The sequence below is a fragment of the Hakea prostrata genome, chromosome 10, assembly GCF_041222555.1.
Source record: "Hakea prostrata isolate BN-2017 chromosome 10, UWA_Hpros_2, whole genome shotgun sequence".
Lineage (NCBI taxonomy): Eukaryota > Viridiplantae > Streptophyta > Magnoliopsida > Proteales > Proteaceae > Hakea > Hakea prostrata.
This window is the reverse complement of record NC_142609.1, coordinates 47,169,961-47,191,287: the sequence shown is the minus strand read 5'-3', so window position 1 is coordinate 47,191,287 and position 21,327 is coordinate 47,169,961. Positions and strand designations below refer to the sequence as shown.

The 21,327-nt window shown below is 37.3% G+C and overlaps 1 protein-coding gene across 2 annotated transcripts in view; it reads right to left on the bottom strand.

Annotated features, from left to right (window-relative positions):
* The window catches only part of CYL1 (alpha-N-acetylglucosaminidase family / NAGLU family), a 60,172-nt gene that overhangs the window by 633 nt on the left and 38,212 nt on the right, over positions 1 to 21,327 (bottom strand). For both annotated transcript variants that reach the window (XM_089136850.1, XM_089136849.1), the window contains exons 9-18: positions 19,107 to 19,137; positions 17,426 to 17,543; positions 14,872 to 14,922; positions 13,491 to 13,600; positions 13,230 to 13,332; positions 5,031 to 5,129; positions 3,861 to 3,971; positions 761 to 1,002; positions 245 to 482; positions 81 to 159 (exon numbers count right to left, since the gene is read on the bottom strand). In XM_089136850.1, coding sequence (XP_088992976.1) covers positions 81 to 159; positions 245 to 482; positions 761 to 1,002; positions 3,861 to 3,971; positions 5,031 to 5,129; positions 13,230 to 13,332; positions 13,491 to 13,600; positions 14,872 to 14,922; positions 17,426 to 17,543; positions 19,107 to 19,137 — 1,182 coding nt within the window. The remainder of the gene's footprint in view (positions 1 to 80; positions 160 to 244; positions 483 to 760; positions 1,003 to 3,860; positions 3,972 to 5,030; positions 5,130 to 13,229; positions 13,333 to 13,490; positions 13,601 to 14,871; positions 14,923 to 17,425; positions 17,544 to 19,106; positions 19,138 to 21,327) is intronic.

Below are 21,327 nucleotides of genomic sequence, written 5' to 3'. Positions count from 1 at the left end.
TTCATGAGCAATTGATAATATATCATAACCAATGCCTAGAAAAATAAAATAAAATAATCAACTATCAAGAAAAAAAATACCGTAGTCATGAAGCAAGCTCTGGTTGGTTGCTGAATCATCAAACCACATTGTTATTTGTGTTCTCGCATTCCATTCATACTGAGAAATAAGAAAATTTTCAGTGATCTAAATTCACCAAGAAGTTCCATAAAGACAACCAAAAAAATCAACTATTTGTTCTTACCAGCCTCGAATCATTTGGAGTTACAGCAAGACTTTTTGCACTATCTAACCATGTTCCAAGTAGGAAACTATCATCAGAAGCCAGAAGAGTATCAATATCTTTGATCAGTTGAATGAACTTTTCACTCTGAACTCTTAAAGCTTTCACATCCTCCTGTTGGAAAGCAATCACCGCATCCACATATACCTGGTTTGCAAGCTTTGCTAGTACTTGTCGAGTCAAGTCAACCAAGTCATATCTGTGGTAATTTACAATCAGTATGTCATCCTCATATTTCTAGCTACTCTACGTTTTCACAATGGTTTTAGAAAACAATATAACAAAAGATAAGAAGATGGTTGAGCCCAAGTGCTTGTTTAAACAAGGGTATATCAACTTGAGAATGAGCCCAAAAAACAAGGAAATATGGAGGACAAATGCAAACATTATTTGAGATTAAATATATCAGCTGCAAGTGAAGATAATATAGAAATAATATCTGCAAAAAGTCTGTATTCAAAATCTACAGCCTTCTACCTATATGTGAGGCTTTCTGAAAGATCATTTCCTCCATCAAGGAATAGACGCAAAGCATGAATGACTTCTGTGGTGGAGTACCATAAATGTGGCTGAGGCGAATAATCAATCTTTCCTAAATAGGAGAATCTTCTAGTTTTATCCACTGGAAGGTGCATTTTCCCCTTTTCTGACGTATTCTTATCATGTGTCACCGATGGATCCCAATCGGGTAATTCAACAATGTAATCTTTGTTATGATCCTGCAATAAATGAACATATATATATGAGCAGTAAACCATATAATCTCAGAGGCAAATAATTAGTATTAACTGAAGCAACATATCAGAGGTTGGCAGTGCATTCAAATTGGAAAATGACATAACTATGCTCAAAGGCACAAGAACTCTTTCAACTCCATACAGTAGAATTAGAACTAGAAGCTCACATCTCATAATTTGAGTGCATAATGAAGATTTGTTATTTTACAAGTTCAAAAGGAAACACAAAAAAACTTCCATCAATACCTCAATATATGAACTAGGATTCTGATCTTGAACAAAGATGCAAGAAGATTTCATTCTCTTTTTACTAATATTTTACAGATTACTGAATGGATATCTGGTTCCTTCTGAGATTTCTCACAACATAACTTTAATATAATTTTTTATTCATCCAACAAAAAAAAAAAAAAACTTTAGTCCAAGGGTATCCAAAAAAGAAATGAATCTCATAGAAATTTCTAAAAATCCTGAATAAGATCATCTTCCACCTCCAAGGTGAGTTCATACATGACTTCTTCAGTAAGAGTGGTAGCTTCCAACAGAATATTTCGAGCAGCAGCTGACAGGAGCATTTCTTCTCTGGGGATGGATAAGCAGGAAGGTTCATCATTCATAAGGTTATACAGTGTAGCAACGGAAATTTATTTAGTATAAAATCCATATCAATGTGATATGAAATAACAACAACAACAATCCTTGTCCCAACTAAATGGGGTTGGCTACATGGATTCTTGCCTTCCAATCCACTCTCTTTGAGGTCATACTAGATACAAGGCCTAAGCTATGGATATCCTTTCTAACCATTTCTCGTAAGGTTATCTTATGTCGGCCCCTAGTTTTTCTAATTCCTTCAATCTAGATTAAATCGCTTCTCCATACGAGGGCATTTACCGGCCGCCGTTGAATGTGGTCGTGCCACCTCAAACGACTTTCTCATAGCTTATCACTTATCAAAGCTACTCCCAGACTAGTTCTAATATGATCATTCTTTATCTTGTTTTTCCTAATTTTGCCACTCATCCATTTTAGCATTTTCAATTCTATTACACTAAGTTTATCTATATGACGCTTCTTAACAGCCTAACACTCCGCAACATACATCATAGCAGATCATATGAGGATCCTACAGAATTTTTCCTTGAGTTTTAAATGAATACACCAACCACACAAGACCCTAGACACACCTCTCCACTTCATCCACTCTATTTTAATTCTTTGGAAAACATCATCCTTTATACCACCTTTTTTTTTTTTTTTAATAAGTTTATGATTGAGCTAAGGTACCGAAAATAATCACTTTGTGGAATCTCCTTTGCATCAAGTTTTACCACCTCATCATCTGCCCTATCCCAACCAAAGTTACACACTAAATATTCTGTATTTGTTCTACTTAATTTAAAGCCTTTTAATTCCAAAGTTTCTCTTCATGATTCTAACTTGGTAGTGATTCCAACTTGTGCCTCATCTATCAAAATAATATCATCAGTAAAAAGCATACACCAAGGAACATCATCATAAATGTCTTCGTAAATTCATCCATTATAAGTGCAAATAAATATGGACTTAGAGCTGATCCTTGATATAGCCCAACTATAATTGAAAATCCACCACCTTGTCCCCCTACCATTCTTATACTTGTCACTGAACCATCATACACATCTTTAACTATGTCCACATATTTACTTGCAACATTTATTTTCTCTAGTACTCAACAAATTAACACTCTAGAGTCTCTATCATAAACTTTTTCTAAATCAATAAAGACCATATGAAGATCTTTCCTATACTCTATATAACTTTCCTTAAGTCTCCTAATAAGGTAAATAGCTTCCATTGTACATCTTCTCATCATAAAGCCAAGTTTAGTTCTCCGTAATAGTGGTTACCAGTCTCAAATGAGTTTCAATTGCTCTCTCCCATAATTTCATAATATGACTAATTAGTTTAATACCTCTATGGTTATTACAAGTTTAAATATCTCCTTTATTTTTGTAAATTGAAGCCACGATGCTTTTCCTCCATTTCATCTGGCATTTTCCTTGTGCTCATAATCTTATTAAACAACTTGGTCAGCTAAGCTTGCCCATTCGTTCCTAAGTTTTTCGATTCTTTTGTAGGATTTCATCAAAAACTTGTGCCTTGCCTGCTTTCATCCTCTCCATAATATAAAATAATTATCAATAATAATAACATATTATGGGGGCGGGCCTTGGTACAATGGTTGGTGGACCACAATTGTAGCTTGAGGTCGAGGTATTAGAATAGCCTCTCCTCATGAAGTGTCAACGAGGTGTGAAGTCACCTTACACCCGGAAAGAATGGCCCAGGCAGGAGCAGCAAGGCACCTCGACAACTGTAGTACTAACAAGCAAAGACAGTTAAACTACACAAAATATCTTATTTGATCTGACAGAATCAAGCACTAATGCTCCTATCCACATTCCCCAGTGGCTGCACAACATAGACTCCAACCTTCAGCCAACACAATGACTGGTAGTAATTGTAACCTGAATTTGTGGACCTATTGGGCCTCTTGCAGGCCCCCTTATTTGGGGTTTATGCGTGTTATAGTATTATGTAATAAGGATGTAGGACAAAGGCTTTCAGTATCTGCAACTCTTGACCATGTTTTATATCTTTTAGTTCTGCAGAAGAATTTTCAGCAAGTGATTATGGTGCTGACACTATGGAAAGAGAGTAACAAACCAATATTATGAAATCCAAGACAGTGAAAAAGGTTTTGATGCAAATTAGAATTTTTAGAGGGGGCAGGTTGGAGATTGAGCAATCATGTTACTAATGTCACATATGCCGTGAGGATTAGTGGGAGAGCATACAGCAATTCCATCATTGCAATTATAGATTGTTTGGTAAAGAATTCCCCATGCTTCCTCAATCTTGTAAACAGGTTTACCATAGCGCCGATGTGAATAGGATATTATCCACTCCTGTAAAAGCGAACAACCAAGTTAGATCCCAGTATACAACCTTGAAATTGACAATCATTATAAACAAACATAACAATGAAAGTTGCCTTGAAGTAACATAATTATTCATTTATATGGGTGTCCAGGGGTTTTTGGCCTGACTATTCCTACAGGTCCATACTGACCCCACAAACACATTTGAGAACCATTCAACTTTCCCTGATAGCAATGAAGAGCACTCAACACCCCATGCGAGTGGCCCCAAGGGTAAGAGAAGTCCAGCTTAGGACCTCATGCTTTCTTAGGCAATCATTCCATACCAACTTTTTTTTTGGATGAATGAATAATTATATTAAAGACAAAGAAGCAAGTACAACTTCGCAAACAACTTGATGACCCCCTTGGAGTAAAAAGGTAACGTTAACTGATTTTACTATGTGTTATTCTTAACTATGACGTATACACATACTCATGCATGATAGAACATCAAAAGAATGAGCAGGAATATCTGTTTGATTGCATGTGGGTATGCGAGAGTGAGTGACATGATAGTATTTAAAAGTAAAAAAGTAGATGTAAAAGATCTCCAAAATCATGAAGTTGGACCAATAAAGGTGATGGGGTGATGGGTTTTTAAGAAATGGGCAGGGCCCAAAACCGAGTAAGTGGGAGAGGGTAATATGGGGATTTTAGGGGAGGCGGTGGATGGATAATGGATAAGGTTTGAAAGAGGGATATATTTATTTATTCATCCAAAAAAAAAAAAACATGAAGTTGGAATATCTACAATAGTAGCTTTTCCAAGAGTCACCTAAAGACCTTTGAATGGTCCAAGAAACTCTACCCAAGAATTTTGACCAAAAAAGTGATGAAGTGTTCAATAATATTTTGCCCAAAATGAAATTTTGTATTGGGTAGTCAGTGGAATAAAGGAATATGGGTTAACAAAATGAAACATTTCATAAATCAATCCAACAGCAAAGAATGAGTTACACAAAGTTTCCAGCCTGACTAAGTAACAGATAAACACATAATCTACAAGGGTGTGAAACTTATTTCACTATCACGAAGTTTCAATACCTCAAGTTTGACTTTCTCACTGCGAAATGCCATTTCAGACATCAGCTCATATACAACTGGATTTTGCTCTATTCCTTCCATGCACATGCCAACTCCAACCTATTTGAAGAACAAGAATTAAGAGATCTCTAAGAAGTTAAGGCTATTTGATGAAATTTGTGAAGAAATGTGTATACTCAGAACATTCTGACAGGAGGTCTTCAAAACTTAATTTTGACACAACAGCTCAACAATATTTCACCTTAGAAAGTTATAATACAGAAAAATGAATGTAAGTCAATAAATATGGAAAACAATATAAAGGAAGGGGATATTTCCTCAAAGTCAGGGAAATCATGGAGGCAAATTGATAGAAATCATGGAAATTGCAGAAAGCTGAAAAAATCTACAAATTTCACGGTGATGCCTCTTCCATACTATGCAACTTTTCACAAGTTTGAGGGACATACCACCATAGTTGTCACGGCGACGAGGCGATGCAAGGCAGTTTAGGCTAATTGAAGCGATGAGTCGACGAGGCGCCCTCTGAGGCGCTTTTAAGGCGGTTGAGGCTTTTTAAGTGAAATTTTTAGTGTACATCTCATTCACTCTAAATCTATCATATCTTATATAATAAAAAAACTAATATCAGACTACCTCAAGTCATCCAACATACTACAAACCACACATAATAGGTCCTAAATAAAAAGTCGCAAGAAGAAAGGAAGAGAAGAAGTTGCTTGTCACTCCACCTTGCTTGCCGGAGTGTCGCTGCGGGAATGGAAGAGAATAAGAGAGGAAGAGAGAAAGAGCTTAGGGATTAGAGTGAGAGTGTGAGACTTGAGTCAAGAACTTATTCTCTTTCAATTTTGTTTGTTTTATTTTTATTTTAACATTTGATCACATGTAGCGTCATTATACATATGCATATAGGTTCAAACAATAGATACTTTACAATCGGAATCTAATAAGTATTTCAATATATGCCTTCGATTAGGCATCTTTCTCGTGATTTAAAAAAGAAAGAAAAAAAAGCGGATGCCTTATTGCCTAAAAATAAGGCGACGCCAATTTGAGGCGCTCCGAAGGAGCCCAGAGGCCGAGGCGACGATTAAGCGACACCGAGGCGACGCCTTGACAACTATGCATACCACACACTGGTATAGAATAATACAAATTATACAATTCAATCCTTTAGCTGTCAAAGCAACTAAGGTACCCAAGGCATCCAGGCACTAGAGTTCATGTAATAAGGGTATTTAGGTACTGTGGCATTTTTTTAGGAGAAAAGGCGAAATAAAAACATAAACTGTGGGTTTGAGATGTATCTACAACCAGTGATTTTCCTCCTCAACATACTGCCCTGCTGCCACTACCAGACACATTTGATTCTCTGCCATATCCCCTTGTGGTTCTCAATCCCGACACTTTGCATTGTCATGTCATCTCAACCCTGAGGTTCTTGTCCAGTGGACCACCTCTTCTCCCAGTTTGCATCAGTGTATGCTTCCACTTTTAGATTATCAATGGGTGACAAAAGTATTCCTTTTCCAGGAGTTCCCTTCAAATACTGTAGTATTCTAGTAACAGCCTTCATATGAGCTAAATATAGATCATGCATGAATTGGCTCACTATCCCTACGGCATAAGTGATGTCTGGCCTGGTGTGAATCAAGTAAATAAGCTTTCCTACCAGCCTTTGGTATCTTCCTTTGTCCACTGGTTCTCCCTCTTTTTCTTTAAGTTTAGCTCCAGCTTCAATAGAGGTATCAACTGCTTTACACCCCAACATTCACACTTCTGAAAATAAATCTAGGACATACTTTCTTTGATCGAGCCACCTCAATCCCTAAGAAATACTGTAACTTACCTAGATCTTTAATTTCAAACTCTCTGCCAAGAAAGTCCTTCAACTTTTGAATTTCTTCACCATCATTCCCTGTGATGACAATATCGTCTACATAGACAATGAGAAGTGTGATGTTAGTACCTGACTTCTTGACAAATAGTATATGATTAGCATTGCTTTGCTTGTATCCATTAGAAGTCATTGCCTTCAGGAGGCGTCCAAACCAGCATCTAGGAGGCTGTTTTAACCCATAAATTGACCTCTTCAACCGACAAACTTTCCCTGCAGTATTGTCATCAGAGAAACCATGTGGGATTTCCATATAGACTTCTTCCGCTAACTCCCCATGTAAGAAGGCATTCTTTACGTCTAGTTGGTGCAAGTTCCAGTCTTTGTTCACATCTACATACAACAGATTTCTGACAGTGTTTAGTTTTGCAACAAGGGCAAAAGTTTCCTAATAATCAATCCCATAAGTCTAGGTAAACCCCTTTGCAACTAGTCTAGCTTTCAACTTGTTGACTGATCCATCCATATTTTGTTAAACCACAAACACCCATTTGTAGGGGGAAGTGTAATCAGCTCCCAAGTGTCATTTTTCTTCATTGCCTGCATTTCCTCTACCATAGTTGCCTTCTATCTCTTATCAGCATAAGCTTCCTGTCAACTTTTAGGAACAGATACAGATGACAGAGACGATATAAAAGCACGATAGGAGTCCGACAAAGAGTTATAAGAAACATATTTAGCTATGGGATGTTGAGTAAAAGATCTGACTCCTTTTCTAACAGCAATAGGAAGATCAGAAGAAGATACCTTAAGGGGAACAATAGAATCTGATTCTGGAGCAGGAGACTGAAGTGGTAACATATCACCTTTCTCCACCTGCTTTAGCCGGTTGTAATTCTTCCTCTGATAAGTCTGCACCTCTTTATTCTGGTCAATCTGGTTTTGAAAGACCTCAACAGTGTGTCTCATAGGAGTGGTCTCCCCTTGGCTAGGTTCTTCACATGATTTAGAAAATGAAGGGGGAAGATTAGAGTCCTTAGGTATACTGGCCGAAGTCTCCCACTGGTCAGGAAACTCTTCTTGAACTCTTAAGTTGTGTTGGTGTGTGATAGGAAGATCTAGAGTTGGAAAGAACACCTCTCCTCTAGGACTCTCCCCCTAGAGAGGTGTATAGTAAGGGTAAGACTCATTAAAAATTACATCCATGGATATAATGGTTTTCCTAGAAGGAGCATGATAATATTTGTACCCTTTCTGAGTAGCAGAATATTCCAAAAAAATGCAGCGTAGGCAACGGGAGCCAACTTACTCTGGTGGGTTGTGATTCTTGCATAACACACACATCCAAAAATCTTTAGGGGAATAATAAAAGAAAAGACTCCTTGGAGAATCTCATTAGGACATTTAAAACCAAGTAGCCTACTGGGCATCCTATTCATAAGGTAAGAAGCAGTGAATATAGCATCACTCCAATATTGGTCAGGTACATTCATAGCAATCATAATTGAACGGGCTATCTCTAAAAGATGCCGATTCTTCCTTTCGGCAACCCCATTTTGGGCAACCATATCAACACAACTGGTCTGGTGTATTATGTTAGAGTCAGAGAGATATCTCTAAAATTCACCATCAATATACTCTGTGCCATTGTCACTGCGAAGGATCTTCAGTTCTTCACAGTGGCATTGAACTGAGTTTTAATCATATTATGAAAATCACGAAAACATAGAAAAATCTCATTTTTTTGTTTTAAAAGATAAATTCATGTAGAACAAGAGTGACAATCAATAAAAGTAACAAAGTACCTACGGCCAGTAATAGACACGTCGGCAGGGGCCCCACACATTATTATGAATGAGCATAAAAGGAATAGATTTTCTATTATGAAGAGAAGGTAAATAAGTATAACGAGTCTGCTTCGCAATAATGCAGGCTTCACAAAAAAAATCAACCTTATTATAAAAAGAAACCAAATCAGGAAATATTTTCTTAAGAGTTCCTAGAGGGGGGTGACCTAGCCTACGGTGCCACTGATGAAGGTCTAATGTTACCGAATGGACCGGATTAGAAGATGTAGTCAGAGCAAAAGTAGATCCTCCAATAGGCTCGAGCAAATAAAGTCCATTGTCTAGTTTACCACGTCCAATCTCCTTTCTCATGACCAGATCCTGGAAGACACAGTAAGATGGGAAAAAACTTACTTTACAATTCAAGTCATGTGTAAGACTACTGATAGAGAGCAAGTTAGTAGAGAAAGAGGGAACGTGTAAAACTTTAGACAAAGAAAGTGATGGAGAATGCTGAATGGTCTCTTTTCCAGCAATGAAAGAATAGGAGCCATCAGTAATTCGAACTTTATCATTTCCAAAAGTTGGAGAATATTGTAAAAAAAAGGAGGATAAACCTGTCATATGATCTGTGACTCTTGTATCAATGATCCAAGGAGTAGAAACTGAAGAAACTTAGAAGCTTGTAAAAGTTTTACCTGAAGTAGCAAGGTAGGAGTTGGTAAAGGAAGCAGTGGTAGAGGCTATACCGGCAGTAGAAGACTGCAGAATACGTCGCAGAGTAGTGAACTCCTCTTTTGAAAAACCAACATCTGCAGAAAGTGTGGTGGCAATTGTCTCACAAAGATTAGCCTTTGGTTTTCCCTTTCTTTGTGCTCTTTTTTGCTCAAAATCAGCAAGCTTCCCATAGAGCTTCCAACAATTTGCCTTGGTATGATATGGTTTGTGACAGTGCTCATACTTGACAATCTCCTTAGCTGAATCAAATTTAGTGCTAACAGACTGTAAGGCTGATTTCTCCACAATAGGAGCATGAAATATGGCTAAACGACAGCTTTCCTCACACTGAACAAGGGAATAAGACTGTTCAAGTGTAGGAAAGGGAGAACGACTTAATACTTGCACTCTGATTTGATCGTACTCCACTTTCAAACCTGCCAAGAATTCATATACTCAAATCTTATCAATGTGCTTCCTATAAGTAGCCACATCATCTAGATTAGTGGGGTGATAATCCCCATAATGATCCAACTCTTGCCAAAGAGATCGCAACTCATAATAGTGGACCACAGTCAGTTCCTTTTGGGTAGTCTCATAAAGCCTTTTCTAAAGTTCATAAATCTGGGCATCATTACCCAATTGTCCATATGTTTCAGTAGTAGCCTTCCAGATTTGGGCTGCAGTATCAAGTAATAGATATCCACGGGCAATATTTGGATTCATGGAATTCAAAAAAAATGACATAATAAGAGAGTCAATCGAGATCCATTTATCCTGTAAAACACCTATGGTAGGAGGTTTGATAGTGGTGCCCGTAATGTGTCCAAGAAGTCCTCTTCCAGCAATAGTCAGGTAAACAGATCGAGACCAGATCAAATAATTTGTTCCATCAAATCTCACTGAAAGAGGATGAAGAGTGGGGTAATATTTGGAGCTAGTGGGAACAGAGTACCATCAATAGTTGTCATGTTGACAAAATTGTTTGCAGTTCTTCAGTCTCACCCTTTCGAAGTAACAGAAACGTCTCAGAATGCAATAGCCGAACAACCCAAACAATTCTAAGTAATGAGCCAATTTCTCTCTCTTTCTTTTCTTTTCTTCTTCTTCTTCATTTTTTTTTTTTTAATTTTTTAATTTTTATTTAACTATGTAAAAAAATTACAAATAAACCCTGAAAAGTATGAGCCCCTGAAACATCAATATGTATGTATGTGTGTGTGTGTATATATATATATATATATATATATTTCAAACCGTAGGAATAAAATATGGTTCGGCCAAAGGAGGTCTAGTCTGGTTTAGTCTAGGCGATGGGTTTAATGGGATTTCAGAAGCATCGTCCCAAATCGAGAATGGAAGAAGCAAATTTGAGTCTCCATTGGAAGAAGCAAGCGAGTCGATGGACTTTTTTTCTTCCCTTTTTGTTTCTTTGGTCGATGGCGGAAGCAAGGTTCAAGTGAAAGCTCTGTTAGGTGCGATGGGATGTTGCAAATGAAGAAGAAGATGTTCGGTTGCAGTGGTGATGGTACAATTGCAGCGACGATAGCTTCTGGAGAGATATCTCGGCAATGGAGGTAGGTATGGTCTTCTCAACGGAGATTTTTTCTTCTCTCTCCTCCCTAATCAAACTTAGGCTCTGATGCCATGTTGAGAAACACGATATTGGTAGAATGGCTAATTGATCAATGATCTCAAGTCCTCTATTTATAATTAAGTGTAAAGTACACTATTACAATAAATAGAATTTTACATGAATACAAACTCTAATTGAACTCCTAGTAGAATCCAACAGTAACACTAGAGGTAGATGGGCACAAGGACGAGAAAATACCTGTTACCACAGACACATGACCAGAGGCCCTGGAATCTATAATCTAGGGATGAGAACCTGACTAAACCACAGTAGCAATTGAGGAAGTATGCTGGAAATTTGAAACTGATTGTACCAAGCAAGTTCTTCCTCTGTCATGTAGATCTTCCCCTCTGAAATGTCAGACTATGGTGGAGTATCAGTATTAGTCACTGAATTGGCATACTACTGCTGCCCAGGTTTCCAATGTAACTTATGGCAAAAATTTCTGAATATGGCCTGGCTTATTACAATAATGATATACAGGGGAAGCCCCTGACCATCAGAAAAAACTATTTAGTGGTTTGATATTAGTTCTGACCTCTTCCTGTCTCGCAGTCACCATGAGGATCACCTCCATGGATAAAATTACCACCACAACCTCAACTATTTCGATGGATGGTGTTTATTCCCATTCTGTGACAGAAGGGCTGAAGTGTTAATGGATGGTGCATCCTGAAAATTTTCTTGTGCAACACGGAGAACACGAGCAAAAGTATCTTGTCTCCTCCCAAAATCTAAGATCGAACCTAGTCATACTTCTATCCAAGTCCACCAAGAAAAATCCATAACTGTTGCATCTTTTTCACATCAGATGTAATGGGTAACAGGGCATTCAAATCTTTCAAATCTTCATGTGTTCGTTTAAAATCCACAAAATACTAGGTAATGGATCACCCCTTTCTCCAAGACCTGTAAATATCTTGAGACAACTCATAGGTTCGGGCTAAGTAATTACACCCAAAATATAGAACTTCTAAGTAGTTCCAAATGTCTTTTACTGTATCAATACGAGTCACCAAATCAACAATATGATTTTCCATAGAATTTAACATTTTTCTATGAATGCAGGCAGCAATTATAATCCATGTACATTCAATCTTAGGTGGATCTCTCAGGTAGGTCTGCTGATCCCTTTCAGTGAGTGTAAGTTTTACAATCTTACGCCACTACTGATAATTACTAACTTATAACTCCATGAAGTTTCTTGTCAGTAATTCTCGTAGAAGAGGATACAACCTCTGTCACGACCGAACTCTTTTCCTCGTCACTGATTATATAGAAACAGAGAAATACTTCAAGGTGTGGTCATAAACATTATCAGAGAAATCAGAATCGGATCTGAAAAATATCCATCATAAAAAACAGCTGTAACTACTGACAAGTCAAGTAGCCACAAAAAAATCAATCTCCTCATGAATGTGTGACATCATCCATCAATTGACATCATCAAATAAACCACGAACAACCATGAAAATATCTTCTTTAATTGCTGAGACAAATTTAAATCATCATGCACACACCAACAAATCACAGACAAGGCCCTGAGGGTGAAAAATCACTGCCTCTGCTAAAGTTGTGCCTTCTGGATAGGTAGATAAGGACCTTGACTTGACCAGAAGAAAGAAGGAAATGAAACGAAGGCAGAAAACGAGAATCTGCGTAGGGATTGACCAGTATCAAGAGGGCTCAACCAAGTCAATCGAATGGCAGAGAACAAAAACAGGAAGAAGGGGAGAGGAAACGAAGAAGCAGCCAGAAGAGAGACTGTATTGTATTGCAATAAGGTGGATACAAGGCAGCCTTATGGAGGCCAAAAATACCAAAAATAAAATACATAAAAGATCCAAGGAGATCTCTTGGGATTACAAGCTGGTGCTAGCCAGCGCCAGCACAATGGATCTCGGGAATATTCTCTAAATAAATAACTACCCTTAGCTTAACTCTACCTTAGTTGAATTGCATAAGAAAATTATTCCAGTTTTGGCATGGCATGTACTCATAGTTTAGCATCTACTTTTATGGCCTAATTGATAAAGAATACCCCCATTCCGAGTCATACTTGAGACATGATAGATGATACATTTAACCTTTCAAGTAGTAACTGAGGATGAAAAACATTTGCAGTCGAATCCACAATTTTAAAAGATGATGCGGTTTACACAAACACATTATAAAATCTCTGATCTTACACAGATTCCCAAAAAAATGCACAAGATATCTACCATAGTTGAATTTTGGCTGAGGCGAGCATCAACTGGACCAGATGAAATTGCATCCAACCGGCCATACATTTCAATATTTCCCCCAAAGTTGTGCAACATACACCTGACTTGTATGTAGAAATGATTACGTAAGAAACATGCTGCAATTATATATTTGTCGATAGTAATGCCCAGCAGAAAAGAAACAGGAGAATAATATCCTAAAAATGCAATGCTTGCAAGAGGAATAGAACTGTGGTTGAGGAGAAAGTTGTGTACTACCAAACGTAAGGGGTGCCATAAAATTGTGATGAATTTTCCCATATAGGTTTGACATCAGCAAAAAGGTCAAGAACAATCATCTTTCCAAATGGCACAGAATGAAGAAGTGCCTGTCAATCCAAGATAAGTTAATAATAATGCATACAATAGATAAAACACGGAAACCAAGATTATCTTTGTATAAGGCTACAATTTTTTTTTCAGCCAGTTCAGAAGAAGCCATCCTCACAGTACTTCAAAAGTATTCATAGATGCAAGTCATACAAAGTAGTTTAGCTTTTTCTTGTTGTGTGTAATTATATTGTTGTAGCCCTTACTGAAGCTCAAATTACGAGGATAAGCATAACATGGTATCATAACCGAGAGATGGTGTTTGATCACTCATATGTATTTTGTTCTTTGGTGGAGGGGGGTTGTTGTTTGGGTGGGGGCCTGCATGCAAGTGGTAGTGTTTTTGTAGTTGATGTACATTGTTGTAGTCCTTAGTTAACAGCCCAAGCTTTTGGGATAAGTAGTTGTAACACAAGGAAAACAACAATAAGAAAATCAAAGTAAGACCGCATTTCAACAAGGACTATACATCAACAAGAATAAACTGTTAAATGTATGATACTGATGGAAGAGCGTGGAAATTGTACTCCTTACATGAGATTACCAAAGAATACACATGAAAATCAGACTACATAGAACTAAATCTCCTTCACTAACATGGACAGTCTCGATGGGTTGAACATGGATTCATCCACAGACTGGAACTCCTATCCAATCTGTCCAGGAAAAGGTGGATGCTTTTGGAGCAACCCAAATATCTGACTGATATCTTGCTAGTTGACTATTTTGACATTGACGGTAAGTTATCACAATAACTACTGCATATCTTCTTTATGTGTCAACATTGTGCAACTTGGGAAACTAAAGAATGAGGAGTAATGTCAACAACCCTACAGAGTAGTTACTCTTAATTTATGGTTCTCTTAGCATTGAGAACTCCCACCGTACATTGCTGTTATTGGAGAACAAAATCAGGAAGCTATCTTTAGTATCAGTAATTTAAGGATTAAGTAAATTATGAATATATCTTTTTAATCAAAGAAGCATTCCCAAAAAATAGAACCATCCTCATCTGCCAATGAAAAGGATTTTCCATTGCTCCACATGGGCATCTAGTTTTCTGAAGACACTGTTATTTTTAACACATGAGACAAGATAAGACGTGTTCAAATCTTTAAGATATTGTGGTTATCCAACTACTAAAAATCAAAGAAACTCCAAATAAACACAAAAATATATATTTTCAGCACAGAGAAATATCTACACTTAAGCTAAAGAGCTTGCAAAGCTAAGACTTGGGCTTGGTATAGGTTTTTAGGTGAAGACATACTTTCATCTGCGGTGGTCTCCAGAATGCAGAATCTGATGAGAACAACCATCCCTGTACAGTGTTAAGACAGTCATGAGACAGCAATTATAGTTACCATAGAGAGGAAGAATATCAGTCTGCACTATGCAACTAAAAAAGCCGAACTCTTGTTTAGATAATTAATGCCAGGCACATGCAGTTCATCAGAATGCATATTTGTGAGTTGTGAGCATTGCACGTGCATGTTTTTCAGTGGTGTGCTTTCCAGAAAAGATTAAGACAATTGTAAAATAAAGACTGCCCCATATTGGACATCATCAAATTTGTGATGAAAACAACAAGAATCAACCATAAGAAGAATACGTCATCTCACAAATTTCATCAAGTAGTATTCAACAAATCACAGCTATTCTCTCCCATTTTGCGGTATGCTGAATATAACATCAACAAGTTATAGGAGTAAAATGTATACTCTCAATGAATGGAAAGAGCCAATACTCTGAAACTCTACTTAAGCACTTAACTATCATCCTTTTAAATTGACGAATAAAGAACTCTCGATGCAAAGGCTCAACCATGTCCACTGGAGACAACCTCCCCCTAATATTCTCAAAGATTTAACTAAAAGGCTTGCCTTTCCCTGATAGATCCTAGAGCTCTTTTCCAGGCTCAATACTGAGAAAGTAACCATAGAAGTAGAGCTTTGCATTCCATAGAGGAGAAAATCCAATGTCCAACCACCAACAAACTTTGCTTTCTCTCAAGTTTCTCCCTTCTTGTGCAGAAATGCGCATGTGCATACACTTGTTTGCCTTTCCACGTGTGGACACATGTAGTGTATGAGTCTGCATGCATATGCACATGAATGTACACTCATGTACACATGCACATGTAAATGCATGCATGCATACCTACAGGTACGTGCATATGCATCGTACAAAATTTGGTGGAAACTGTTGCATTCTTGAAATCTCAAAATGAAACTTTGTGGGACTGAAAAAAAGTCCCAAGTTTCGATTGAAATTGTCGAAACCTCAAAATTTTGAGGTTGGGTCAAACCCTAACCCGAACCGGCCAGCCGATTTATGAGAAAAAATTTGAGGGAAACCTGAGAAATTTCGCCGAAACTTGGGACTTTTTCTTGCAAGTTTCATGGTTTTTCCAAATTTTCGATTTTTTTTGTCTCTTTCATGTTTCTCCAAATACTACGACCAATACCCCCTCCATCAGGACTTCTCTATCCAAATTGAGTATTCCCTTAGACTAGTTGTCTTAGGCATGTTGATGACTAGACTTATAGAGCTGCAATTGTTGATTGTCAACTACCTTGACAACCATATGCATAACATGTCATGGGATGTCTACGTTCGTTGGTCAAAGGAGAGGCTATTATAGGCACAGTACCACTCAACTCATAGGATGGATCCATTGAGACACTCCTCTTGACACTAAGTTGTACTTCCCTTTTAATGTCAGTTACTTTGTATTTGATGTTTTGAACTTAGAAGTTATATATTGAATGTTATGTACTTAAGTAGTTAAGTTTATAGTGTGCTTCTCAGACAACTCTACATTGATGTTATGTACGTCGAATGACATATTTACATTTAACTTTTTTAGCAAAATGCATGTGCCAATGTGTTCTTTATACTCTAATTAGCTTAAATGTAGAGTCCCACCCAAAATACTCTCTAAAACCTATCGAAACTTGATGTCAAAACTTGCACAAAAAAGTCCCAAGTTTCCTCGAAATTTCCCAGGTTTCCTCCTAAGTTTCCCATTTTCACCTAGTCAAAACTTGAGTTTCCCTAGAATTCTTTTCTATGTGCGTATGTACATGTATGCATACACATAGACATGCATACAAATGTGGCGTGTCCGCATAGAAGGTGTACATCTGTGCACATAAACATTTGCGTGCACAGAAATGAGATATCTCTTGTTCATTTGGGCACATGATAATAGGATATAGGCAGTGAGGCTATAATGGCCTCCACCAGTAGTTAAAATTAAAGTTTTTGCCTAAGACTGCTGCTGACATGAAAAACTAAATCTTGGAAGGGAAACCCTTTGACCCATGTGTTTTAGACTGCAACCAATAAAGAAAAGCAGTATGTTATTGAGACCTGACCGAAACCTTGCTTGATTTTAACAATATCAACCTATGATTTCCGGACCAACATTAGAGTGAGCAGACCTAATATGTATAGCTGCATATTCAATGGTCCAGTCTAGTTAGTCTTGCCATCTTATAGTTTGCTTGTGCTTGTGTGCTGCTTTGGAAGGCCTTCGCATAAATTTTATTTATCTCTAATATTTTAAAAAAAGATTCATGTCACCAATAAAATAAGGGAGGTTTAAGTTCTTTATGGACCTCAGATCCTTACACAATCATCATTGAGTACAAGTGTAGAAACATGTTGACTATAAAAACAATTAAATTATATACAATTGATGGATAAACAATGCATTTTCACAACACAAGATACTCACAAAAGTCTCCAGATGGGTTTTCAGACAAGACACGAGAATCTGTTAATGCATATCATAGAGGAAATATGAGAGACAAACCTACTTGCATTAGCCACACAGCATCCTCATCAGCTTTAGACATTGCCTTATAAACAGCAGCTCCTAGCAATGAGATGTATGCTGTATCGTTTGTAGGAGGGGAGTTCTCATTGAATGTGTCACTACATTTTGGACACGGTGACGGGTACATTATCAATTTCTGGTAAACAATAATTGTATAAAACATATAAAAATAAAGCAGGAGCCAAAACATTGAGAGGGAGGGAGTATCACGGAGAAACAAAGATCCTTTTATTTATTTTTCGCAAGAAATTCAAAGATACTTCTGACTAAAGATGAGAAAGCATTGCAAGGCTAGAACCAGTGTGCATACAACATAGGATATTAAAGATTAAAAAAAACAAATCATTAAAAACTAACCAAAATAACAGAAATAAAAAAAAAAATATTTAAAAATTAAAAACCGAGTTGAGACTGAAACAATGAAACTATTAACACTCAAATTGCAACAATGATGGTTTTAGGCTGAATGAGAAAATTCAATGCCTCTAAAATATACCAGAAATGAATGACTAATATGAAAAAGAGAGCTTGAATAACTAGGAACTTTTTTGGCATATTCAAGTTTTTTTTTTTTTATTTTTTTTATTTTATTTTTTTTTTAAATAAATAGAAAATGGTGTTCTGGAAGGCTTTTGCAAATGGTCCTCAACTCAAGTATCCCTCACAAGCTTTCATGGTTTGGAGAACCTTTTCCCACTGCCTCCTACCCAAGCCTTGCTCCACCATTGCAACATCCAAGCCTATCCCTCTTGCATTTGCTGCCCTTCCCCTGAAACCATTCCTCATCTGTTCTTTGCTTGCCCGTTTCCCAAACCCATATGGCAGTGTGCCCTCAGTTCCAGAATCCAGACAACCCTAAACTTTTGATGTTAAGTCCAATCGGTTAGCCTCCACCCTCAAGGGATCAACAATAGCGGATACCACCGGGAAGCTCATGCTCAGAGCTTGTATTACTCATACTTGGTTGGAGCACAATCTCCACAAATGGAAGAGGCCAGTAAGAATGTCTCCTCCAAACTCTCCCTCTTGCCTCATAACCTCTTGTAGATACCCCTAAGGAACAGACATATTGTTTTTATCTGAGATTTAGATCTTGCTCTTTTGTACACACCTAGGCCTGTCTAGTGCGTCTCTCCCCCCCCCCCCCTTCTTCCATCTCATGTACATTCTCTTCCCTCTGGGATGTGTTTATATTTTTATAATATTAATTTACTCACCCAAAAGATAGTAAACTCAGCCTTAGCCAACTAAATTGAGTTGGCAATATTTAAAAATTGGTTACACTCTATAATCCATTCACTCATCTGAGCAGCCATAAAAAATTGAGTTCACAAACACATCATGCTTAGAATATTTGACTTGAAAAGTAAAGAGGATGCCCATAACAACAATATGGAGACCTTTCATACAGTCTATTGTGTAACAACATTTTGCCTTAAAGATATCGGTAGTTACCCTCCCTAATTACTTAAGATTTGTGTTAGAACATGCTGATGCCTTTATCAGGGGAGATGAGAATTTTAACCCAGAGGAAAAAAAAATTCCATAGGTTATAAAACGAAACAGAACACCCCCCCCCCCCCCCCACCAAAAAAAAAAAAAAAAAAGAACAAAATTGCCAGGACGAAACTTAACAAAGCATAAACCATGAAACTGATTACCAGTTGTAGATGTCAGTTACGTCACCATATTCTGCAATACAACAACAAAAGATGACAAACCTGATGTGATTAATAATTTTAAAGAATGGGAAGCAGAAAAATTCAAAGAGAGAAGAATAATCATAACTTCTCCAAGACACAAATAAAGAGGACTTGTTTGCAGAACCATCAACCATCCTAATAGACCAGATCAGTGCAACATTGGGCTGAAAAGAACTAGGTGTTTGCATCACACTGTCTCATGTGGTTGTTGTATTGTTGTCATTTAGTTTCAAGAATCTCTGAGGTTTCTTGGCTTTAGCTCAAGTACTTTGACAATTTCAGTTTGTCAAATATTCAGGTAATTTTCAACTGCTAGGGTTTTTTAGTTATTTTAGGTCATTTGATTTATGTGGGTAATTGAATTTCCCTCTGGAAGTATTTCAAATTCATCAATTGGACATATAATCCCCACATTAGACACATTAGAAACCATATTTTTTGGGTGAGTAGTAGGTACTATATTGCCAAGCAATTTCCTGTTTTGACAGAAACCAAGATGTAGTAATAACGACCTATCGAGAAAGAAGGGGAAAAAAAGAAGAAGAAGAAGAAGAAAGAAAGAAAGAGAGATGTAACAAACTAACAATGTAAATTGGCAGAAGCAAGGATACTTTGCTTAAGGCTCCTATTGGGAGTGATATTTCTCAAGCATCTACACAGTGAAAGCCATTTATGCAGTTCTAGAATTCTAGATTGGTGGAGACCGAGTGGAAGGCGAAATCCAAGACCTGCACTAGGTCAAATTTAGGTTTTTGGTATATTTTTTCATTAAGGTTTGGTGTGTGGGTTATGTCAATGGAATGTTGGAGTCTATCAGTGAATGTTTAGTAAAGTTTGCCGGTGGAAGATTGCAAAAAATTGAGTTGACAACAAATTAAAGTTCGTTTCCAGGTTTAGGGAAAATGAATAATGGAGAAATCTAGCATTTAGACTCACTAGATGGGGCAAAGGTTTGGATTAAATTTTTGGAGTGGGGAATTCAATTCAAGTTTTCTGTAATTTGAATGGCTGGTTTAGGCTGTGCAGGATTTAGGGTTTGTGGATGATGTCAAAAGATTTGTGAACGACAACCATCATGGAACCAGGACCAAGTGAACCAGCCATGGACCAGGCCAGCTCAAGCCAGCCCATTCAGTTCAGATGGTCTTTTAGAAGGCCAAAAGAGGCTAAAACACTGTCCATGTGAACAGTATCACAACCCATTATTTGGCCTAATATAATGATCCTTAATATAAGACACAACTGAAGTCAATTCTGATAAACAGAGAGGCAGGGAACAGGGCTGCAGTTGATTCAGGTAAGTAGGACAGCAATACCATGTAAAAAAAAAGTTCTCAAGGAACTGCATCACCCAAAACAAACAATGGCAGCAATAGGGAAGGCAATATGGTACCAGTAAAATACATATATAAAATTTTCATACCATAAAGATTCAATCAAAAAACGGCAGCTGCAGTATAAGCAGTTGTAGCAATATATCAGCCAGTAATCCAAATAAGATGCATTCTATTTACCAGAAGATAAACCCTGAAGCCAATTCTGGTAAATAGACAAAAACCAGCAGCAGCAAACAAGACCCAATTCAAAATCTTATTTACCAGAAGAATGAGGGGCTGAGGTCGATTCTGGTAGGTTTTATCCAGCTAGGGAGCAGAGGTAATAATAAGACATTAGAAAAATCATAATAAATCAGACATCCAGATAGATCTTTAAGCAAGTAATCCAATGAATATTATAACCAAGGGAGCCAATAAAAAAGAAGAAACACAAGCAAGTACTTGCGACAATTGTAAAACCAAAAATAAACCAATTTATCTAAAGAAATATCAGCCTAGAATCCTTCGCAGTTATGAGAGAAGGAGAAAAACAGAGTACTGCCTTTTTTTTAAAGATCAATCATATGCAGTGGTAATAATATTTAATTCCTTATCTCCTCTGGGGTCTTCATTTGTAGCAGAAACAGGATTACTCCGTGCTTGTCTTTGAAGAAGGATCTAAGGCATGCTTAAAGCAACAATGGGTGGCTGGTCACCAGATAAGAAAAAAGGAGAAAACAACTGAGAAGTTGAGAGAGAAGAAACAGACCCTAAGCAAATTACAAAAGCTCTAATACCATGTTAGGATTTCAGTGCCTGTAATCAGCCCAGCGACTGAAAGAAAATTCAGAAAGAACAAGAAC